General features: G+C 42.6%; 1 protein-coding gene across 9 annotated transcripts in view; it reads right to left on the bottom strand.

Annotated features, from left to right (window-relative positions):
* Positions 1-23,987, bottom strand: part of LOC144509310 (phosphatase and actin regulator 4-like) — a 180,211-nt gene that overhangs the window by 5,445 nt on the left and 150,779 nt on the right. For 8 of the 9 annotated variants that reach the window (XM_078237960.1, XM_078237959.1, XM_078237964.1 and 5 more), the window contains 9 exons: positions 18,758-18,952; positions 15,392-15,724; positions 12,950-13,502; positions 6,374-6,579; positions 5,806-5,962; positions 4,526-4,581; positions 3,594-3,655; positions 3,089-3,226; positions 1,623-1,699 (listed from right to left, as the gene is read on the bottom strand). In XM_078237960.1, the coding sequence (XP_078094086.1) occupies positions 1,623-1,699; positions 3,089-3,226; positions 3,594-3,655; positions 4,526-4,581; positions 5,806-5,962; positions 6,374-6,579; positions 12,950-13,502; positions 15,392-15,724; positions 18,758-18,952 (1,777 nt within the window). The remainder of the gene's footprint in view (positions 1-1,622; positions 1,700-3,088; positions 3,227-3,593; positions 3,656-4,525; positions 4,582-5,805; positions 5,963-6,373; positions 6,580-12,949; positions 13,503-15,391; positions 15,725-18,757; positions 18,953-23,987) is intronic. The other variant, XM_078237957.1, reaches the window with a different exon arrangement.

Here is a 23,987-nt window from a genome sequence, read left to right as displayed (position 1 = left end):
ATCCTCGTTTCTTTTTCCTTACAGCCTTGGTTCAGTCAGTAACACTCACTTCCAAGTCAGAAGGTTGAGAGATGCCCTATTTAAGACATGAGCTCATCTACACTATGGTTAAGTGGCGTACTTGAGGAGCCCTGCATTGTTAGAGATGCTGTCTTTTCAATAAGATATTCAACCAAGGCCAAAGTGGTTCCTTGGTGCTATTTCAAAGAGGAGCAAGGCAGATCCTCTAGTGTCCTGGCCAACATTTGTTCTTCATTAAAAACCGATCATCTGGTCATTTCCCTCATTACCGCTTTTGGGATCTCACTGCGGTGCACAAGGGTACTTGCCTATCTTGGCAACCGCTCTTCAAAATGGGCTTTGGGGAGTTGGGAGGTAAGTTACTCATCACAGAAATTTCAACCTTTGACCTGCTCTTGCAGCCACAATATTTATACGATTGGTCAATGGTGAACCCTTGGATGGTGATAGTGGGGGATTCAGCAATGGTACCACCGGGCGGCACAGTGACACAGTAGTTAGCCCTGCTGCCTCTCAGTGGCACAGTAGTTAGCCCTGCTGCCTCACAGTGCCAAAGACCAGGATTCGATTCCAGCCTTGGGTGATGTGGAACTTGCACGTTCTCCCAACGTCTGAGCGGGCTTCCTCCGGGTGCTCTGGTTTCCTCCCACAATCGAAAGATATGCATGCAGGATAGGTTGATTGGTCGTGCTAAACTGTCCCTTAGTGTTCAAAAAGATGTGCAGGTTATGGGCATCAGCCATGATCAATGTGCAGGGCTACAAGGATAGGGTGGGAGAATGGGCCTAAGTAGAGTTCTCTTTTGGAGAGTCGATGCTGACTCGATGGGTCAAATGGCCTCCTTCTGCACTGTAAGGATTCTATGGATTGAATGTCAAGAGAAGATAATTAGCTTCTTCCTTGTTGGAGATGTCATTGCCTGTCAATGGAGTAGCGCAAACATTACCTGCCACTTAGCAACCCAAGTCAGAATATTGTCTAGGTTGATGCAGGGTATCCTCAGTGTGAAGACAGAACTTTGTCTCCAGAAGGACTGTGGAGTAGCCACTCCTGCCAAGACTGTCATGAACAGGTTGGTTGGTGAGGATGAGGTCAAGTAGGTTTACCCTCTTGGTTCCCACAACACTGGCCCCAGATCCAGTCTGGCAGCTACATCCATTAGGACTCAGCCAGCTTGGTTGGTAGTGGTGCCACAAGCTACTCTTGGTGATGGACACCACTTAGAGTACATTGTGTGCCCTTGCTACCCACAGTGCTCCTTCTAATTGGTGTTCGACATGGAGGAGTATTGACTCATCAGTTGAGGTGGTGGCGGGGGGGATATTTCCATGTGCATGTTTGACCTGATGTCACAAAACTTCAAGGGGTCTGGAGTCAATATTGAGGACACTCAGGGCAAATCCCTTCTGACAGTATGCCATTGTGCTACCACTGCTGCTGGGTCTATCCTGTTGGCGGGCTATCACTATTCACCACCCCATTGCCACTCACTCTCGAGATATTAGGGTGCAAACTTTACAATGCTAATGGATGCACAAAGCCAACATTTGGTACTATAAAGCAACAACAGAGTTCATTTTTGGAATTAAAATAGATTTTACCTTGTATACATTCTGCTTTCTTCATGCACCTCCATCTCTGTACTTTTGAATTCATTTAGTTCTTTTCGTATCGCTGCCTGTAAGGGTACAACAGAGAAGGGTTTGAAACAAGTATGTAAATGCGCTCTGAATCATTGCATCACAAAGGTGGCACAGCAATTATTCACTTCAACAATTCAATTGAAAAAACAATATACCTGGTTCTGTACTAGCACCTGTATGCACTCTGCAGCAAAGGGTGCTCCCCCTGAAGCGAGGAGCAGGTACTGCAAGAATAGATAACCTACTGTGTCAGTCCTATTTAACTCTGAGTGATCTGCATCATTCAAGTATAGTGAAGAGTTTATGAAAGAACGGGGCAATTTCTTGTCCCAAAAGAAAATGGGAAGGCAAATGATTTAAAAATTCCAAAGGATGACCCGGTCAGAATAGAGGTCTTGAAAATTATGAAGGGATTTGAGGGGGTCAACCGAGACAAGATATTTGTATTTGTGAGAAGGCCAAAACTAGGGACCATAAAATATAAGATAGTTACTAATAAATCAAATAGGAAATTTCAGGGAAACTCCTTTACCTGGAGAGTGGTTAGAATGTGAAACTTGCTATCACAAGGTTCAAGGGTCATTGAAGTAATTTTAAAGTAATTTGTATATTGGTACTTCGAATTACAAGAAAAATTATTTGTTTTAGCACCACTTCTTGCACGATGCTCTTAACTCATTATTTCAAGTAGCCCCTACCTACATTACCAGCAACAGACCTGCAACTATCATTCCAAAGAACACAAAGAACTCGCTCCAGACCTGAATGAAGCCAAGAGAGACCAATGCATAATTGTACAGCTCTTCTTTCCCCCATTTCAATTGCAAAGTGACCATTACTATCAGGGAGCTTTCGAGTGCAGTGAGCAGAAATCTCAAATGGAATGTCATAAGATGGCATGATGCCAACATGTCTGCAAAACGTGTTAATAATTCAGGATGAGCAGATGGAGTGCGAGAAAAGCATGAAAGCAATAAGGAAGTGCTGACCCCCGCAAAGCCAGCCTGACCCCTCAATGTCTGGAGAGCGATAAAAAGATTGTCAGTGTTCATACGCACAAGGAGGGAAAGCTAATTATTGGTGTACTAAGTACCAAACTGCACAAAAGTACAGCACACTGAGGAATTGTAGGATCTCAAAAGATTGTGAAATGCAAGGGATGTTTATGAATCCCCAGTGTATTTGCGAGCACAAAGGTGTCTATTTCTTTAGTGTATAAGTTGGGTTGCTATAAATTTGATGAAGAATATGGATCCAATGAATCCATCAGAGTTGAAGTAAAAAGAGGTTTGCCCCAACAACATCCATTACGCTTCCCACTAATCCAAGTGACAGTTAATATGAATCCTAATTAATTGGAAGAAAGCAGTCATTTATACGAAGACAAGATCACAGCCAACTCATCGCCACAAACACTCCCCCACCTTATCTGCTGGTGTTAATTTAGTCCATGGTTTGTCTGCACGTCGATCATAGTCATGGGCGTCCGTTACTTCAACGTACTCGTGGAAGCGCAGGATTTTTCTAGCCTGAAGCTCTGCCACTGTGGGTCTTTGACTGAGCTAAAGTAATCAGAGATCACACAAGTCACAAAAACATTTATACTTGCCTTGAAGATCCACAGTCATTTGAAAAATGTTTTTCTATCATGTAACATTTGCCAATGTGACTTTCTCCAGAATTCTTCTACTGGGTATTTGAATAAAACTGATACAAACATACTTAGAAAGGCACAAGGAAGGACTGGGATGAGAAGAGCCAGCCCTGCACAAAACTCAACAGAGCAGCATTGAGAGAGGTGCTGTCAATTTAAACTTCTCAGCTCCCAGATTGGATATACAAGGGCCAGACACTCAGCCTGGAGGGTCAGAACACCGATTTCTAAAACAGGCTTTCATACAACAAATTACAAACGGTCTACTTTAGTACCTTTCTGGTAAGCCGTCTCTTGATCTCTCGTTTCTCTGCCTCATGTTGTTCCTCATCTTTATCTGTAGAGGTAAAAATGTTATTTAATCAGTACAATACATGAGCTGATGAGATTAGTAGTCAACTTTCTTTTTCAGTACATTGACTAAGGTCAATTGGTACACTGTACCAATCCAAGGAAAACTTCTGCCCTTTCTACTGAATCAGTGTAGAATTATCTCCAATACTAAAATAGAGGACTTCAAGAAAGAATATTAACACAAACAAATATACAAAAAAATTGCACAGAGGAGACACGCTGTTGAAGCTTAAAATTAGCCTTTCCCAACCAAAATTTCTAACTTCATTTGGGCTTTTATACCAAAAGAAATGAAATTGCAATACTGGTTAGGAAAATTACAGGGAGTTATCCTATACAAGTAACAACTTGCTTTTATAAAGTATTACTTACATGCTGGAAGAAATCTCAAAAACTTCACAAAAAGAAAAAGAGGGATATGGTGGACATCATGCAAGGGAAAAAGAGGAGAGGACTAGCTTAGGGAAGCAAAAATATAATCAAAAGGGATGATTTTTGGAAGGAATAAGAGATGGTGAGGAAGAGGGAAGCCGATAGAGAGTTCCATGGGGCAAGAGAACAATGTCTGAACCGGGTTTAAAAAAAACCTCAATACTTTGTGTAGTTGGCTTTACACATCCAACCCAAAGAATATTGGTGTTTACAAAATAATATTCAACAATCATGCAATAAATAACTCAGCCTGTAATTTCATAAATTCAGTCTACTTGCTATCCCTCAACGTGTCTCCAACAGCTATGTCTGTTTCAACACCAGCATGTCAAAAATAACCAGTCATGGGTAAAACCACATCAATGTCCTTCTCACTACAATGTGAACTAAATTAGCATCTCATGATATAAGGTGTACTAACTTTTAAGGATATTCCTTTGCTCCAGCTCTTCTGCAGTTGGCCTTTGACTCAGACGCCTGTTAAAATGGAAGAGGATAAATTATTTCAGGTGACAGCTCTGTCTGAAGTTTAGGTTTCTAACATCCTCCCAACACCATGACGACTTAGGGTGTGGAGGTGCCTCGCTTATTAAACTTGTGCCACTGTGGTTAGTTGTAGCATCCTGAACTTTTATCTGTGTGGAAGTCAGCTAATTCAGCACAACCTGGGAACTGAACCCAAGATTGACTAGTGTGTGGGGCTATGGTACACACAGGTCATTGCATGGTGTCTGGAATTTACCCACCTCGGTATAATCGCCCTTATTGGCCATGCATTTATCTTTCTGGATGTCAAAGAGCAATATGTGAGGGAGAAGGGTCGTGGAGTAAACCCCACATATAATGACATGTGTTAAATGATGCCATGTTGGAAAACCTATTCTTCAGTCTACATGGTGTACAACCAGTGTAGGGGTATTGTTGAGATGTCAATCAACTGCCAGCAGTGAACCAGAACACTGTTGTATGCATTGGTCACAATTGGAAGCACAACCAAAGCCCACCATACACCAAATGACAGTCAACACAGGAGTGCAAGCACTAATTGGCACTCTCTAGAATCAGTCTCAAGGGCCATCCACAACCCACAATATCATAAGAATTTGCATTGATAGAGCATTTTTCATGGTCTCAGGGTTTCATTTGGCAGTAAAGTGTTTTTGGAAGTACTCTATGTGTGCCACGATTGTGGTGTAGGGAAACACAGAAGCTAATCTGAGCTTGGCAAGATCCCACAAACAGCACATGATAAGAACCAGATAATGTTTCTTTAAAGTGATGTTGGTTGAGGGAAAAATAATGGCCAAAAGCTGCTTTTCTTCAAATAGTACCACAGAATCTTATATGTCTGCCCGAGAGAGCGAACAGGGCCTCAGTGTAATGTCTCATCTAATCAATGGAGCTTCTGACTGGGTAACAGTGTCTCAGTGCTGCACTAAAGTGTCAGCCTAGACATTCTGTGTTCAAGTCCCTGATTTGGGATTTGAACCCACAACCATCTAACTTGGAGGAATGGGTGCTAGCAACTGAACCATGGCTGATACTCTATTAGGCAGTGAAGCTTGCTCACTATCAAAGTCCTATGACTATTGCACCAGTGTGTATGCAGCAAATATTAATAAGTTAAGTTTAAGTTAAAAAGGCAAAGCAATGTTGTCTGTAGGATTGAGAAATCTGCTGTCCATTTTCAGGGTGGCCTACCTGATCAACGCTGTTCCAATCTGCTGTCGAATCTCTAGTCTTTCCTGATCAGACTGACGAGGTAGGATGTTCTTCTCTATAAGTTCCTGCTTTGTAGGTCTGTTGCTCAGTTTAAGGGCCAAAGTATCTTTCCGCTTTACTTTATTGGCCAATGAACCTAAACAGGATTTTGGAAAAGATTTTACACAACATGAAATAAGATACTTTGCTTTTTCTTCCAAATGACTCTGCAGCTAAACAAGGCTCCTCATTTTTAATTTTTGTGGAAAAGGGTGAAATTAAATTCCAATCAAATTACAAAACGTACAACATTGTAAGTGTGCAGTAGGCTAATATCAGTCCTGGGATAATTAGTAAAATACTAAGTAGCTGTAGTTACAAAGGAGGGATCATGAAAAACCGATCTCTGGACTTGGCGCTCAGGGTAGACAAGATTGGTACAATCTCATTTGGACATATGCAACTGTGACTTCTAATCCTCCTCGACAAAAATAGATTAACAAATGATCTGCAAATAGCATTATCACCGAAGTGTACATATTTTAATTTAATGAATATAAACACATACTGGGTTGATCATCTTCCTCATCCTCATCGTAGTCATCCTTGTATAGTACTGGGCCATCATCATCCGAGTCGCTTACGTCTTCATCCTGCCTCACGAGTTCTGGAATGATGATAACTGATGAAACTAGTGCTGGGTAGTCTTGTTTCTCGGGCCTCTGCTCTTCCTCCTCCTCCTCCTCATCCTCAGTGTTCTCTTCATCAGAGGGGCTAGGTAATCAGGTTGTATGAAACGGGGTTACTTATTTAATGAAAGTACCAGCAACGCCTATCTGTGGAAAACATTACACATTGCACAATACCAAAATGCACAGACAACCTAAGAACATTGAACATGGTTAACTGTGATTAGAACTGTGAGTGACTCCAGGGAGACATGGACAGATTAGTAGATTGGACAGAGAGAGAGAGAGAGAGGGATCGATCACATGAAATTTAATGCAGAGAAGTATGAGGAAATCTATCTTGGGATGAATAATATTGTGGAGACTACAACTTTAAAGAAAATTATGAGGAATTTTGATAGGCTGGACAATAGGGAGAGACTATTAATTCAGGAGGGTCACCGTGGGGCAGCGCGGTGGTTAGCACCTGCTGCCTCTCAGTACCAGGGATCCGGTTCGATTCGGCCTTGTGTGCCTGTCTATGTGGAGTTTGCACATTCTCACTGTGTCTGCACCGGTTTCTTCTGGGTGCTCCAGTTTTCTCCCACAATCCAAAGATGTGCAGGTTAGGTGGATTGGCCATGCCAAATTGCCCAAGACGTGGTTTAGACGGATGGTAAACGTGTGAGGTTACAGTGATAGGGCAGGGGAGGGGGCCTGGACAAGATACTCTGTCTGAGAGTCGATGCAAACTTGATGGGCCGAATGCCCTGTTCTGCATTGTAGGGATTCTGTGAATAAGTAGAGGATCTGGATTTAAGATAATTTGCAAAAGGATCAGAGGCGTGTTGCAAATTTCTTAATGCAGTGAAGTACGCTGATCTGGATACACTACCTAAAAAGTTAACAAAAGCAGATTCAATAGTAACTTTGATATGGGAATTGGCTAATATTTGAAAAAGCAGAAATTTGCAGGGCTACAAGGACAGAGCAGAAAGAGTGCGACTAATTAAATAACTCTTCTACAAGTACGATGGGCCTCATTCCTTCGTTCTATGTAGCATCATTCTCAGAGTAGTAAGACTGATGAGTTTAAAGTAGAAGGACAAATTGATAACGCTGTTAGGTTTTATAAACAGAAGCTATGAAGCACATCAGCAAGAGGCTTGCTGAATTTATATAACACAACAACAAAAAACAAAAGGCTGGAAAATCTCAGCAGGTCTGACAGCATCTGTGGGGAGAGAATAGAGCCAAGGTTGAGAGTCTGGATGACCCTTCATATCAGCTCTGACGAAGGGATCGATCATATGAAAGTTAATGCAGAGAAATTCGAGAAAATCCATCTTGGGATGAATATTGTGGCGACTACAACAAATGGTGAAACCTTAAAGAAATCAGCTCTGACGAAGGGTCATCCGGACTCAAAACGCTGGCTCTATTCTCTCCCCACAGATGCTATCAGGCCTGCTGAGATTTTCCAGCATTCTGTTTTTGTTTCAGATTCCAGCATCCACAGTATTTTGCTTTTATATTATCTGAATTGCTTCTGAAGCTGCAGCCAAAATATTGATTTCAGTTTTGTTCACCCTACTTTAGGATGAAAAAAGAAGAGATTCTCCAAGGTAAAAGTGTGGGTAAGAACAGATGAAAGAAACTGGTGACTTATGTCAATAAAACAGAGGGGTTAAGGTGGGATGTCCTTAAAATTGTGCGCTTTGCTAAGTCAGGGCAAAACCACTTCCACTGACCAACAAGCTGGTAACTGAGGGACATAACTTTTTAAATTGTCTTTCTTCGAATGAAGGGAGAGATCAGGGGACTTAAAAAAAAGGTCGTTAAAGAATGTCTTGCCCAGAACATGAAGGGAGCAGAACCAATAATACTTTTTGAATTTTTTTTTAAGGGTAGGGGAAAAGGAGAGAGAAATGCCACTAAATAGACATGTTCATCAGAGATCTAGTGCCGGTGGAATGAGCTGACAGGATCCCTTCTCTCCTGTCTAGACTCTGTTAAAAGTTGTGCTATGAAAATGCTCCCAACACAAGGTGCAAGCTTTGTTTTTCTCTCCATGGATACTGTCTGATCTGCTGAATACTTCCAGCATTTTTCTGTTTCTAGTTCATGCTTAGTTGGCAGAACAGATTTGAGTCAGGGCAGTTCTACAGAATGTGAACTGGCACGAGAGGCTCTGGGCTTGAATTTAAATTCCGTTGCTAAGTCTGGAATATAAAGCTAGTCTTTGTAACGGTGACCAAGAAACTATCACTGATTTTCATAAAAACCTATGTCCTTTTGAGAAGGAAGTCTGACATTGTTACTTGGTCTGGCCTACATGTGGCTCCAAGTTCACATAATGTGGTTGGTTTTTACCTGTCCTCTGTCAAAGCTAGCGTAGTGGTAATACTATTGGACAAATAATCCAGAGGCCCAGACTAATGCTCTGGTGATGGCTAATGGTGTGGAGATGCTGGCATTGGACTGGGTAAGCACAACACAACACCAGGTTAAAGTCCAACAGGTTTATTTGGTAGCACAAGCCACAAGCTTGTGACTTGTGCTACCAAATAAACCTGTTGGACCATGGCTAATGGCTCAGACTAGCTCTGGCGACACAGGTATACAGCCTGTCAAAGCTCATACACAGATAAAGACAGCCAGCATGGCCCACCCTAGCATGAGTCAGTGTCTTTAGGTGAAGGGAGGGAAGAGAAAATGGAGAAATCTATCTAGCTGAGAGAACTGGTCTTGATGTGGACATGTCGGCGTTGGACTGGGGGTAAGCACAGTAAGAAGTTTCACAACACCAGGTTAAACCTGTTGGACTTTAACCTGGTGTTGTGAGAATTCTTACTGAGCTGGTCTTAGCAGATGCAGCAGTAGGTGACGAAAAGCACACACTGGACAACCCCTAACTCAGGGAGAACATAAGAACATAAGAAATAGGAGCAGGAGTAGGCCATCTAGCCCCTCGAGCCTGCCCCGCCATTCAATAAGATCATGGCTGATCTGAAGTGGATCAGTTCCACTTACCCGCCTGATCCCCATAACCCCTAATTCCCTTACCGATCAGGAATCCATCTATCCGCGATTTAAACATATTCAACGAGGTAGCCTCCACCACCTCAGTGGGCAGAGAATTCCAGAGATTCACCACCCTCTGAGAGAAGAAGTTCCTCCTCAACTCTGTCCTAAACTGACCCCCCTTTATTTTGAGGCTGTGCCCTCTAGTTCTAGTTTCCTTTCTAAGTGGAAAGAATCTCTCCACCTCTACCCTATCCAGCCCCTTCATTATCTTATAGGTCTCTATAAGATCCCCCCTCAGCCTTCTAAATTCCAACGAGTACAAACCCAATCTGCTCAGTCTCTCCTCATAATCAACACCCCTCATCTCTGGTATCAACCTGGTGAACCTTCTCTGCACTCCCTCCAAGGCCAATATATCCTTCCGCAAATAAGGGGACCAATACTGCACACAGTATTCCAGCTGCGGCCTCACCAATGCCCTGTACAGATGCAGCAAGACATCTCTGCTTTTATATTCTATCCCCCTTGCGATATAGGCCAACATCCCATTTGCCTTCTTGATCATCTGTTGCACCTGCAGACTGGGTTTTTGCGCCTCATGCACAAGGACCCCCAGGTCCCTCTGCACAGCAGCATGTTGTAATTTCTTTCCATTTAGATAATAATCCAATTTGTTATTATTTCTTCCAAAGTGAATAACCTTGCATTTGTCAACGTTATACTCCATCTGCCAGATCCTCGCCCACTCACTCAGCCTGTCCAAATCTCTCTGCAGACCTTCTACGCCCTCCACACGATTCACCTTTCCACTTATCTTTGTGTCGTCTGCAAACATTGTTACCCTACACTCAGTCCCTACACTGAGGAGACAAGCAGCCAAGGCTCTTTATCCTAAATGCCATTCAGCACTCCCTGCGCAAACATTCAGCATCCAAAGAAAGAATCTGGCAAGGCTGAGGTCTCATGCCTCCTAATTTTTACCATCTAGGCTTGCCTACAAATAATGCCATCTGAATGGGGGACTGGAGGGTGAATGACAAACAGGCATTGATATGCTGGAATGGAGACAATGCCTTCTGAGGTGGGGGAAATTGAGCTGAGAAACCTTTGCAAGCAAAATCACAGAAACCATGTATTAGAAATAAAAACTGAAAGGCATAGAAATGCAAAGGGTCACAAAGATGGCTTTGCAGTTGACTCAAAATCAGAATTCTATTACTTTTTAAAGGACTTCCACGCAAGTTGGTCAAAAATTAAAAGTGAATTAAATACATCTTAAGGAATTCTGATTCAGCCTCCCCTGTGGGTTCCCTCTGAAATGTTAACCAATCTTTTGTGTTTATGATGCTCATAGGATGAAGCACAGACAGACATTCCTTCTGGTAATCATTAGTATATGCTCAACTACATCCTTAGAAGCACAACTCTGTCACCTATGCGGACTTTTAAACTTCCAAAGCTCAGTGAATGCTTGCTGTAGAGTACTTTCTCACTGCAACCAAGGTCTAGTGATGCACTTGTGACATACCATTCAACTTAACCTAGTTTTCCACTATTTGCTACATTCTGATAAACTCGGGTCAGTTTACAAAGCTCACCCAACCCCAACACAAAAACAATTATCTAGGTTAATTAGAACAATGAACAAAGGCTAAAGGTGTACCAATGCTCACTGAAATTTGGGTACATTTGGCATTGAAAGGGCAATTACATAGAAAGTACAGCACAGAAACAGGTAACTGGGTATGTCTGGTATAACTTTCTATTCTGTTCTCCATCATGTGTTTAATTCACTTCTGCCTGAGTACATTTTTACTATTCACCTCATCTATTTCACTGATAGAGATCACCTTTTAAGCACTCTAGTTTTTCATTGTTACATGCTTCAAACTCAGGTTTGGAAGGCAGTAACAGGCAGGATTTACCATGTTTGGGGGTGGGGGGATGGGGGGGGAGTTAGTGGTTGTCATACTAAAAGAATCAATGTCAAAGAAGAGTAGGGAGTGCTGGTCAACATTCCTCCCTTATCAAATAATGCTGTAAAAGGGTTAACTGAACATCAATTTCACTGCTATATGCGAGATCTTCCTGCTTGCAAAGTGGCTGCTATGTTTGGCCTCCATAACAAATGACTACATTAAATGCTTTGTTGACTGTGACCCTGTGATATGCTTAGAGATTTTTGTAAATACAAATACTTTTTTTTCCCCCCCAAGTGAGTTGGATGCACTGCCTTCCGATCCATTTCCTGACGCCCACAAACCCACTGCACAAGACAGCCCTGAACTTGACACCAATTAGCAGTCACAGAGGCAAAAGTATGGCTGGTGTGGGAAAGGCTCTTTGAAGAGCAGTGGGATGCTTTCTGAGGTTGGGAACAAAGAATAGTACAGCACAGGAACAAGCCCTTTGGCCCTCCAAGCCTGCGCTGATCATGTTTACCGATCGAGACCAACCACTTATATCCCTCTATTCCCCATTTATTCATATGCCTATCAAGGTAAGTCTTAGATGTGGCTCACGTAACTAACTGCCTCAACCACCTCACTTGGCAGTGTATTCCAGGCCCCCACCACCCTGTGTGTAAAAAACTTCCCCCGCACATCTCCACCCCCCCCCCCCCCCGCCTTATCTTGAACTTGTGCCCCTTTGTAATTGTCATTTTTGCCCTGGGAAAAAGCTTCCAACTGTTCACCCTATCTATACCTCTCATAATTTTACAAACTTCTATCGGTTGCCCCCTCAGCCTCTGATTTTCAAGGGAGAACAATCCCAGTTTATTTAAACTCTCCTCATAGCTAATACCCTCCATATCAGGCAACATCCTGGTAAACCTTTCCTGCACTCTCTCCAAAGTCTCCATGCCCTTCTGGTAGTGAGACCAGAATTGGACACAGTATTCCAAATGTGGCCTAACCAATGTTTTATACAACTGTAACATAATTTATCAACTTTTATACTCGATGCCCCGTCCGATGAAGGCAAGCATGCCGTATGCTTTCCTCACCACCTTTTCCATCTGTGCTGACACTTTTAAGGATCTGTGGATCTGTACTCCCAGATCTCTCTATGTGTCTACGCTCCTGATGGTTCTGCTCATTTATTTTATAGCTCCCACCTGAATTGGATCTACCAAAGTGCATCACCTCGCATTTGTCCGGATTAAATTCTATCTGCCATTTCTCTGCCCAGTTTTCCTGCCTATCTATACCTTGCTGTATTCTCTGACAATCTTCATCACTATCCACAACTCCGCCAATCTTAGTATCATCTGCAATGATATTGTGACAGATACTAATGGACAGTGATATCTTCATTAAACGTGAGCTTGGGTGTACTTGGAAGCTGACACTGGGTGCCTGAGAAAGAGAGTTCCATCACCCAACACTGCTTATCTTGAGGGGCACAAAATTAGAACAACAGTCATTTCAAATAACACAAGTACTCACCATTTTAACTTCTCCAAGGTGACTTGCAAAGCCCGGCTCTTATTAGCATCTTCAAAAGCAGTCTCAAAAAGCAATGACTTTGCCGTATTTGAACCGTCAGCTGCAGTGACAACCGGCCGAGGGCTACACAACGCTTGCTGGATCATTATGTGCAAAGGAACTTGAGATTGGCGAGTCGGAAGGAGCTCAGGACAGTCATCAGATGAAGGATGAGGCTGTTGGTCAGGTTCTTTTTCATGTTGCACATTGGCATGACAGAATGTCAATACAGGGGGAGTAACTCTGACTGGAGGTCTTGGGGGGTGGGACTGACGAGGAGCGGGTTCTGGTGCAGAAGGTGGGCGTGAAGGAAATGCCGGCGATGGCGTAGGTGCATGTGCTGACGTTGATATTTGCATTGGCAGCTGTGGTCTCTCCTTGTTCTCGCATGCATTCTGGGTAGTGTTGTTTGGCTCAGCCACAGGCGGGTTGAAGCTTATCCTCCTGTGAGACCCTGGTGGCGAATGCTTACCTGGCACAACCAGGCCAGGGGTCATGATGTGACTAAGTTCCGCTGAAACACAATTTTGCAAATTGAGTCAGCGTTCCAAAACTTGCCTGCTTTAAGAGTTGTACCACTACTCATTGCTTAGTAACATAAACTTCATCCTGATAAGATAAGGGCATTGTGAGACCTTGAGTGTTAAACAAACAGCAAGGCAATTAGTTTGAGTGATGGTCAGCTGGACAGAATAAAATATCCTATGGCAGGCAGTTGTGGTCAATATATGAAAATATTAAATATGGCATTATGACTTGAGCACAAACCATGCTCAGTACAAGGTTGAACATTCCTTTCTTAAATCTTTTCCATTTAACTCTGCCTTGGAAGAACACAGGTTAACTTTCAATCAACCGCACCATCATGCCTCAGGCTTTTACATTAACATGAGATATGTATATATTGACAAAAGATTTATGACATCAGAAGAGCAACAGATTAGTAATACAGCATCAAGATGTTCAGGAGTGAGTAATGCTGCTATATATGGACGAAGGACAATAGGGAAAGGTTATTGGACAAGTTTGAAAGCATTTGCTACAGTATTAGCCTTTTTGTGTGCAGGCATTAAACAGTCACTGTGATAAGTGTAAACTATTTCATCCCTTGACTCTGTTACACCATTTAATTAGATCATGGCTGACCTGTGCCTCAACTCCATTTATCTGCCTTTGTTCCATATCCCTAGATACCTTTACCTGACAAAAGCTTACCAATCTCAGTCTTAGAGGATTTTAATTGACCCCAAACATCCACAAACATTTTGGAGAAGCGACTTCCAGATTTCAACTAGCCTTTGTATGAGAAAGTGGTTTCACTTCTAAGTGGCCACAGTCTAATTTTAAGGCTAAAACCCTGTTCGTCTGTATGCTCTCGCCAGAGAAAATAATGTCGCTGTATGGACACCTCCAAATCCCGGAATAATTTTAAACAATTTAATCACATTGTCCTTAAACCTTATGTTTATGCACCTTATCCTCATAATTTAAACCTTTAAGCTCTGGTAAACTTGTGCCGCACATATATTACAAAGGTAACTATACTTCAAAAAAATGAGTAATTGGCCATAAAGTGCTTTGAATGCTCTGAGAATGTGAAAAGTGCTGTGTAAAGGAAAGTCATTTGCTTTCACTCTCCAATGCCAATATATATTTCTAACAATTTGATTCACCAAACTAACTCCAGATGGGATCTGATCAAAACCATGTACAATTGAAGTCCTGATGTGGAGATGCCGGCGTTGGACTGGGGTAAACACAGTAAGAAGTTTAACAACACCAGGTTAAAGTCCAACAGGTTTATTTGGTAGCAAAAGCCACACAAGCTTTCGGAGCTGCAAGCCCCTTCTTCAGGTGAGTACATTGAAGTCCAACAGGTTTATTTGGCATCACGAGCTTTTGGAGCACTTCAGATTCACCTGATGAAGGAGCAGCGCTCTGAAAGCTCGTGATACCAAATAAACCTGTTGGACTATAACCTGGTGTTGTGAGACTTACTGTGCCCACCCCAGTCCAAGGCGGGCATCTCCACATCATGTACAATTGAAACATCACTTCCTCAGTTGCGCATTCCAATCCTCTAAGATAAAAGCCAATATTCCTTTAAGCTTTTCCGATCACTTTTTGTACCCGTGAATTAGGTTTTTTTTTGTGAGTTATATGCATAGATTCTTAAACCCATTAGCCTCTCCACAGCTCCCATCCTTTCACCATTAAGAAAATATAAATATTCCAATTTGACTTTCTTCAATACAAACTTTATGAATTTTCACTGCCCACATTGAGCTCCACCTGTTAGGGTAATGGATAAGCAACATCTGCAATTGCCTTCCATTTCAGGGTCAAAATCTACCTGCTGCTTACTTTGTCAACTATGCCATGCGGTGATACGTCGAGACTTACCAAACAAAGGATTGCTATTCCGATTGGGCTTTGGAGGCGGAATCGGGGGCTGCTTGGCAGGAGCAGGGGTGCTGGTGGTGGTGGTGGTGGTATTTGTAGCCGTGGCCAAAGAGTCAGTGGTATTGGTGGTAGTGGTGGAACAGGAAGTGGGGAAACAGGAAATAATGGAAGCGACGTCCTTGGCAGTGGTCAAGTTGGCTCCAGGATCTTTCACTTGCCCCTCACCGGCTTCTAGAGTGGGAGCTGACAGGTGCCTTTTAGGAGGAAGCAAAGCCTGTTTGTGGTCACGTATGTGTTCCATCCCTGACATCGGGCGTCGGTCTGCAGCCTCTGCTAATATAAAAAACATTTGCAGAAAACGCACATCAGACAGAGGAAGCACGAAACTGGGAGAGGTGATATGAGAGAATGAAAAGCACAAGGGAACTGACAACTCAAAAAGAACACACCCCTCACTAAAAACTGGAAAACTTATTTCTGGAGAAGAGGCAGAAATGCCATGTGGGACTCTCCTCTCAACTACCAAAATTACTACACTGGAAAGACAAAAAGAATTCACTAAACACTTATGCGGACATTGTCAGTTTTATAAAATGGTTATTTATTAGACAGCAGAAAACAGCGCAATAGAGTATAACCTATTAAGCTAAAACTAGACGTTGTTCAGTGTATGATGATCCAATTACAAGATGGCCTTCTCAATTCCTTGAAAATAGTTTACACAATGCACAGCCATCCTTAGTACAATGGAGGACAACCAAATAAGAATCATAGAATCCCTACAACATCGAGCCTGCACCAACAACAATCCCACCCAGGCCCTATCCCAGTAACCCCATGTATTTAGCCTGCTAGTCCCCCTGACATTAAGGGGCAATTTGGCATGGCCAATCGACCTAACCCGCACATCTCTGGACTATGGGAGGAAACTGGAGCACCCGGAAGAAACCCACGCAGACACAGAGAGAACGTGCAAACTCCAGAAATACTAAGGCACAAAGGGTTTAGCATGAAGGAGGGACTGAAGGAAATCCTTATTAGTCAGGAAATTGTATTCGGGAAATTGCTGGGATTAAAGCCCAGTAAGTCCCCAGGGCCTGATGCTCTGCACCCCAGAGTACTCAAGGATGTGGCTCTAGAAATAGTGGACGCATTGGTGCTCATTTTTCCAGCATTCTATAGACTCTGGGAGAGTTCCAGTGGATTGGAAGGTAGCTAATGTAACCACACTTTATAAAAAAGGGAGAGAAAACAGGGAACCATAGAGCGGTTAGTCTGACATTGGTGCTGGGGAAAATGCTGGAGTCAATTATTAACAATGTAATAACTGCGTATTTGGAAAGCGGTGACAGGATCGGTTCAAGTCAGCATAGATTCACTAAAGAGAAATCGTGCTTGACAAATCTTCTGGAGTTTTTTGAGGATTTGACCTGTAGATGTTGTATATCTGAACTTTCAAAAGGCCTTTCGCAGGGTCCCACACAAGAGATTAGTGAGCAAAATTGAATCTCATGATATTGGGGTAATGTATTGACATGGATAGGGAACTGGTGGGCAGAAGGAAGCAGAGAGTGGGAATAAACGGGTCCTTTTCAGAGTGGCTGGCAGTGACTAGTGGGGTACCGCAGATTTCAGTGCTGGGACCCCAGCTATTCACAATGTACATCAATGATTTGGACAAAGGAATTGAATGCAACATCTCCAAATTTGCAGACGACATTAAGCTAGGTGGCAGTGTGTGCTGTGAGGAGGATGCGAAGAGGCTGCAGGGTGATTTCGACAGGCTGGCTGAGTGGGCAAATACAATGTGGATAAATATGAGGTTATCCACTTTGGTGTCAAAAACATGAAGGAAGATTATCTGGATGGTGGCAGTTTGGGAAAAGGGGAAGTGCAACATCACCTGGGTGTCATGGTGGAACAGTTGCTGAAGGTTTGCATGCAGGTTCAGCAGGCGGCGAGGAAAGCTAATGGCATGCTGGCCTTCACAGCGAAAGGATTTGAGAATAGGAGTAAGAATGTCTTGCTGCAGTTATACAGGGCCTTGGTGAGGCCACACCTTGAGTATTGTGTGCAGTTTTGGTCTCCTAGTCTGAGGAAGGACATTTTTGCCATTGAGGGAGTCCAGTGAAGGTTCACCAGACTGATTCCTGGAATGGCAGGACTAACATATGAAGAAACTGGACTTGTACTCACTGGAATTTAGGAGAATGAGAGGGGATCTCATAGAAACATAAAATCCTGATGGGATTGGACAAGCTAGATGCGGGAAGAATGTTCCCAATGTTGGGGAAGTGCAGAACTAGGGGTCACAGTCTAAGAATAAGGGGTAAGCCATTCAGGACTGAGATGAGGAAGAACTTCTTCACTCAGAGTTTGAGAGCCTGTGGAATTCTCTACTGCAGAAAGCTGTTGGGGCCAGTTTGATAGATAATGTTCAAGAGGGAGCTGGACGTGGCTCTTGTGGCTAAAGGGATCAAGGGGTATGGAGAGAAAGCGGGAATGGGATACTGAAAGTGCATGATCAACCATGATCATATTGAATAGTGGTGCAGGCTTGAAGGGCCAAATAGCCTGCCCTTGCAACTATTTTCTACGTTTCTGTACTTCTATGTTTCCACACAGATGGGCACCCAAGGCCGGAATTGAATCTGGGTCCCAGGTGCTGAGAGGCAGCAGTGCTAACCACTGTGTGCTACCATGCCGCCCAAGATACAGAGATAAGATACCAAGTGAATGCACTGGCTCTATACGTTGACAAGTCAATTAAGTTTAAAGGGAATCAAATCTTTATACTGCCTTTATATCTTTAAGGCAAAGGGAAAGGTAAGGAAATTAAGGCTAGACAGCTCCTGTATAATAGCTAGCACCAACAGATACACACTGGGTCGAATGGCCAGCTCTTGCACAGCAAATTTGATTTTACTGTAATTCAGTGAAGCTGCCAAACTAAAAAAAATTTTAGAAAGATGCAAGTTGCGATAAATTACTTAAAATACATTATGCAATGCTGTTATATTTTGCTGTACTGATGTTGCTTGAATACATACAACAGTGGACCCATCACTCAAAGTCAAACATTTACAGCTTGCAGACATGAAGCGTGAAAAAATATATCCGGGTGAAATAGTTTAATTGGGTCACGCAGCGATGAGGAAATTGACTAGACTTTAAGTATGAAAAAGTTAATTTTCAAATACGGTGTTATTTAAACTGTACAAAAGAGAGACAAGCCTTTCTTTTGCTCATCATTCTACACATTATGTACAATAGTAAAGATGGGTGTTTTAATTACTGAACTAAAACAGTTTAAACCTGATGAAACAAAGTGTTTTAAAGAAAACAGAAAATGTTTTGATTTCTTACCTTTAATTCTTTGTGGTTCCTCAGCAGAGATCTTCACTCTCTCCTCTGCTTCCTGTGGAGTTTTTGAAAAACTCAATCTTTTTTCACCCTTGGCTACTGGTTCAGCCTCTGTTGAGGTAGACAATTCACCCACAGGAACTGTGTGCCCATTCTTTAGTGTACTGTTTTGGGCAGGTTTGCTGTTAATTTCCCCATCTGAAGAATGGAAGAAATAGAAGTTTGGTAAGTTTTTGACTGAGCAGTAGATAAGGAGAAACCATTTCCATTGGCAGCAGAGTCAGTAACCAGGGAACTTTATTTAAGGTAATTGCCAAAAGAACTAAAGGGAAGATGAGCAGAATTTTCTTTATACGGCAGTTTACAACTTGGAATGCACTGTCAGAAAAGACAGTTGGAAGCAGATTCCTTGGTAACTTGGAAACAAGAACTGGAGATATACTTGAGAAGCGGAAATTTGCAGGGCCATGGGCAAAGAGAGGAGAGTGATTAATTAGGCAACTGTTTCAAAAGGGCCACCACAGGCAAAATGGGCTGAATAGTCTTACTTCTGCATCCTCTTAAAGGCAATCAGTGGCACTGCTTAATACCATCTCACTCTGCAAACCAGTAATACAAACCCAAGTGTGGGTTGGGACATGTAAGAAAATGATTTTGTAACCAATCTGTGTTCTCAAAGTTACTGCTCATGCAGTATGACAAGAATTCCTGTGTAGTATCTACTCGCTAAACAGACATTGCAGATAATTTGTTTATACCCTCTTATCAGCTCCTTTCTGTGCCTTACATTTTGCAATGTCTTTATCTCTCTATAATCTGCTTAGAGCCATTGCTATCTGTTTGGGCAGCCTCCGTTGCAACAGTGCTCATCACCGTCCTTTCCAGTCACACTGCATTCTGCTCATACCTTTGTGCTTCAGCCTATCACACCACTGGCTCTTTAAAGGCTTGAGACAATTTCTTTAAAATGTTCCAAGGCCCTCTCAGCAGATTACTTTGAAATTCTTTGCGTTCTTTTCAGCATCAAAAAGCCATGGATCAATGATTTCTCCTTGGCTTTAACAGTGGAGGAGCTGGTGTTGCAAACAAGATCTGATCAGCACCCAGGTCCTCAGAACGGTCACTCAGTCGAGCTAGAGACTCAGCCTGCATTCCATCACTGATGCACCTAATTAATACCCCAAAGCTTGGAGACCAACATGCATCTAAGTTTGTCAACTCTGGTTGGACACATTTCTTGGGCTGTTACCACGTGACTATCCTACCCCACCCCCAAGCTCCCACCACGTTGACCTGTAGTGTTCCACCTTCTACGGTCAAATGGAAAGTGTACAGACTTTTAATTACACTTATTGGATTATTATCGACTTGCTAGTCAAACACCCTTCTCCATCTCTAAAATGTGTAACTAATAAAGCAAATGGCATAAAAATCATTTTGCTTTTAACATTCCCTACCATCTTACTCCAGGGTTACAGAAAGCAATGGGCAGGAGACCAATCTTCTAATGCCAGAGACTCCAAGACATTTCTAGAGGGTTGACAACCATACTTTAATCAGAAATTAATGCATTAAATTAATACAAAGTTTCAAGCTGACAACAATTATTATTTGCAGCAGGGACGCCTTTGGTAAGAATAAAACCCAACTGCATTTCATTTATGGGGTGGGTGGAGGGGAAGATGGGGACATTTATCCCTCTCCAGCTGATCTTCTGCCTTTCATCTATCCGCAGGAATTTCCAGGACATTCATCAACTGCTAAGTCTCCTCCTCTTCCCTTTGCTCTGAACCATCTTCAGCTGGTCGCTACAAATTCTATTTCAATGGGGTACAATTATCCAGCTCTTTTAAAGGTAGAAAACATCCCAAAGCACTGCACTGCGGCATAATTAAAAGAAAAACTCAAATAAACAATCAGAAGGGGCAAAGTAGTCTTACTGCAGTTGTGGAGCGCTTTGGTGAGACCTCAGAGGTATTTGGTCCCTTTATCGAAATAAGGATATATTTTCCATAGAGGGAGTGCATCAGAGCTTCGCCAGATTAATCCCTGGGATGGCACGATTGTTTAATGGGGCTAAAGGGGAGACTGGGTCTGGATTTCTTTGAGTTTTGAAGAATGAGGGATGACCTCACTGAAACTTTGAAAATCCTTACAGGGTGTGACAGGGTGGATATAGATAGGATGTTTCCCCTGTTTGGTGAATTGAAAACAAGGAGAGACAATCTCAGGATAAGGGGTTTGCCATTTAAGACAGAGCTGAGGAGGTGGTGGTGAATCTTTGGAACACTCTATCTCAGAGGGCTGTGGAAGCTTAATCATTGAGCATGTTCAAACACGAAGTTGATAGATTTCTGGAGATGAATGACACCAAACAATATGGAGTTAGTTTGGGAAAGCGATGTGGAGGTAGATGATCAGACATAATCTAATATAATGATGGAGCAGGCTCAATGGGCTGAATGGCTACTCCTGTTCCTACGTTACTAAAATATTTTACAGCACAGAAATCCCTGTAGCCCATCTTGGCTGCCATGATTGTGAAAGAGTTATCCACTTTGTCCCATCTTTCTACTGCATTTCTTAAATTTTCATTTTCAACTATTTATTTCCTTTTTAAAAATCAGTGATGGATTTTGCTCCCACCACTATTTCTGGATGGACAATCCATCTGCTACAGAACCTTCTGCATGAAGAAATTTCTCCCAAACTCTGTTTTATCAATTTGAAGATCTTACAAAGAACAAAGAAAATTACAGCACAGGAACAGGGTCTTCAGCCCTCCAAGCCTGCATGATCAGGCTGCCCGTCTGAACTGCCCTTCCAGGGACCATATCCCTCTATTCCCATCGTATTCATTATTTGTCAAAACGCCCCTTAAAAGTCACTATCATATCTGCTTCCACTACCTCCCCCGGCAGTGAATTCCAGGCACCCACCACCCTCTGTGTAAAAACAATTTGCCTCGTACATCTCCTCTAAACCTTGCCCCTCGCACCTTAAACCGATGCCCCCCCCCCCAGTAATTGACTCTTCCACCCTTGGAAAAATGTTATACTTTCAAGCTACTGAATCTTCAACCAGCAAAAATCTCACAAAAAACTTTCACTATTCTGACTAGTGAACTCTGAACATGTACCAGTTCCAGGTGTAACTCTATTTCTCCCCCTTCTCTTAAAACTTCTTCATTTGTATTGCAGCAACTCACTTCTTAGACAGTACTTCCCAAAGTTCATGACCTCCACAATCTAGAAGGACAAGAGCAGCAGGTACATAGGAACACCATCACCTCTAGTCACAGCATTGTGACCTGGGGCAAATACTGCTGCTGCATTTTCATTTGTTCCAAATCCTTCAACTCTCGAAGAGCACTGTAGGGAACACCTTCATCGCATGGATTGCAGAGGCTCAAGGTGGTGGTTCACCACCATCTTCTCGGGGCAACCAGGGAAAGGCAATAAATGCCAGAAATCCTGAGAATGAATAGTTTTTAAAATTCTGAGCGCCTTTGAACCATTGCCAGTTTGTCAGCATATAATACGAAGGAATGGCTTTTATCATTGGCATTAGGGACTGCTGGCATTAAGCCAATCAGATCATTTCAACAGGTGGAACTGGAGCTCAGGAGAAAGAATATGTTGCAGAGTAGGAATGGAATCAGATATTATTTTGCAGGTGTACCGAATGCAAACTTGATGAAGAAAAGAGTTATAAGGTGTTGGCTTCGGAGTCTAATCACACGTTTATAGAATCGTGCAGCCCACGGTTTGGCCCATACCGCTTGTGCTGGTTCTTTGATCTATCCTTTTGAATTATATATCCAAATCCCTTTAGAAATACTTTTGAAACTCTCTGTTAACCTTTCAGGCAATGCTTTCCAGGTCATCATAACCTACTGTGTAAACAAACAAAAATACTCATCTCCCTCTGGCTCAGTTACCAACTGCTTTAACTCTTGTTTTTTTTACTACTGACCCTCCGGCCAGTGCAAACAGTTTGTCCTCTTCCCTCTATCAAAACACTCTGCTGTTCCTTCATTGGCGCTAGGTCAAAATCCTGCGACTCCCTCCCGAACAGCAGTGTGTGTGTGTGCCTACAGCTCAGGGACTGCAGTGGTTCAAGGCAGCAGCTCATGACCACCTTCTCAAGGGCAATTAGGGATGGGCAATAAATGGTGGCCAGCAGTGACGCACACATCCTGCAAATGAAAACAAAAAGTTTACTCTGTCTTTGCCTCCAAATGCTACATATTACAATTGTTAAAATGCATGAATTAAAATCTTAACTTCCTCAAAAGAAACTTCTAGGGCATGCCAGGTTGTTGCCTTGTGTGAAGATTTACTCATTCAAAATTCTATTTGGTAACATTTTATTTTATAAAATAAAGGTGGCTATTCCCTGTTGTGGATACATTAGTTAGCGTTACTTGACCACAGCTTTATACAGCAATGCAATAAAATATGCTAAGGCACTTCACAGGAGCATTAGTGGATGGAAGGAGGGTCCACGAACAGGCCTCTATAGTGGCCAAAGTCATGATGATGTCTGCTACGTTTAATGACTGCAAGAAGGGGGCAATACATAGATTTTGCTGTAAATGTGATGGCGCATTGCATCAAAATGTCCAAATTCCTGAGGCTCCTGGGCAAGTAGATAAAGTTATCATTGGTGGAAGGGTTGAGAATTGGAGGACACCGATTTAAGGTGATTCGCAAAAGAAACAATGGCAACATGAAGAACTTTAAAAAAAAACACAGCGAGTGGTTAGGATCTGGAGTGCACTGGCTGACAGTATGTATGGTGGAGGCAGAATCAGCCATGGGTTTTGAAAGGGAAATGGATAAACACCTGAAGAGAAAAAATTGCAGGGCTGCAGGAAAAGGGTAGATGAGTGGTACCAGTTGAGTTTGTCTCCTAGAGAGCTAGCATTGACACGATGGGGTGAATGGTCCCCTTCTATGTTACAACTATCATCAGATTCTATAATTGTCATGGTATAAATGACTTCAGAAGCTTAATTACTTGAAAGGAGACCTTCTCACCCACAATGAAAACAGCACGAGACTCATCAACTACAAAGTCAACATTTCCATGACCAGTTTGAAATAGGGTTGCCGATTCTAGCTGACAATTTCAAAGCCTTCCACAATTAAAGAATATCGCAGAAGCATACGATATAGGTGGTGGTAATTTTGCCATTCGCACCCATGACAGCTTTTTGAAAAGCTATCCA

This window comes from Mustelus asterias, chromosome 21 (genome assembly GCF_964213995.1).
Source record: "Mustelus asterias chromosome 21, sMusAst1.hap1.1, whole genome shotgun sequence".
In the NCBI taxonomy this organism is placed as follows: Eukaryota; Metazoa; Chordata; class Chondrichthyes; order Carcharhiniformes; family Triakidae; genus Mustelus; species Mustelus asterias.
This window is presented reverse-complemented; position numbering and strand designations above follow the sequence as displayed.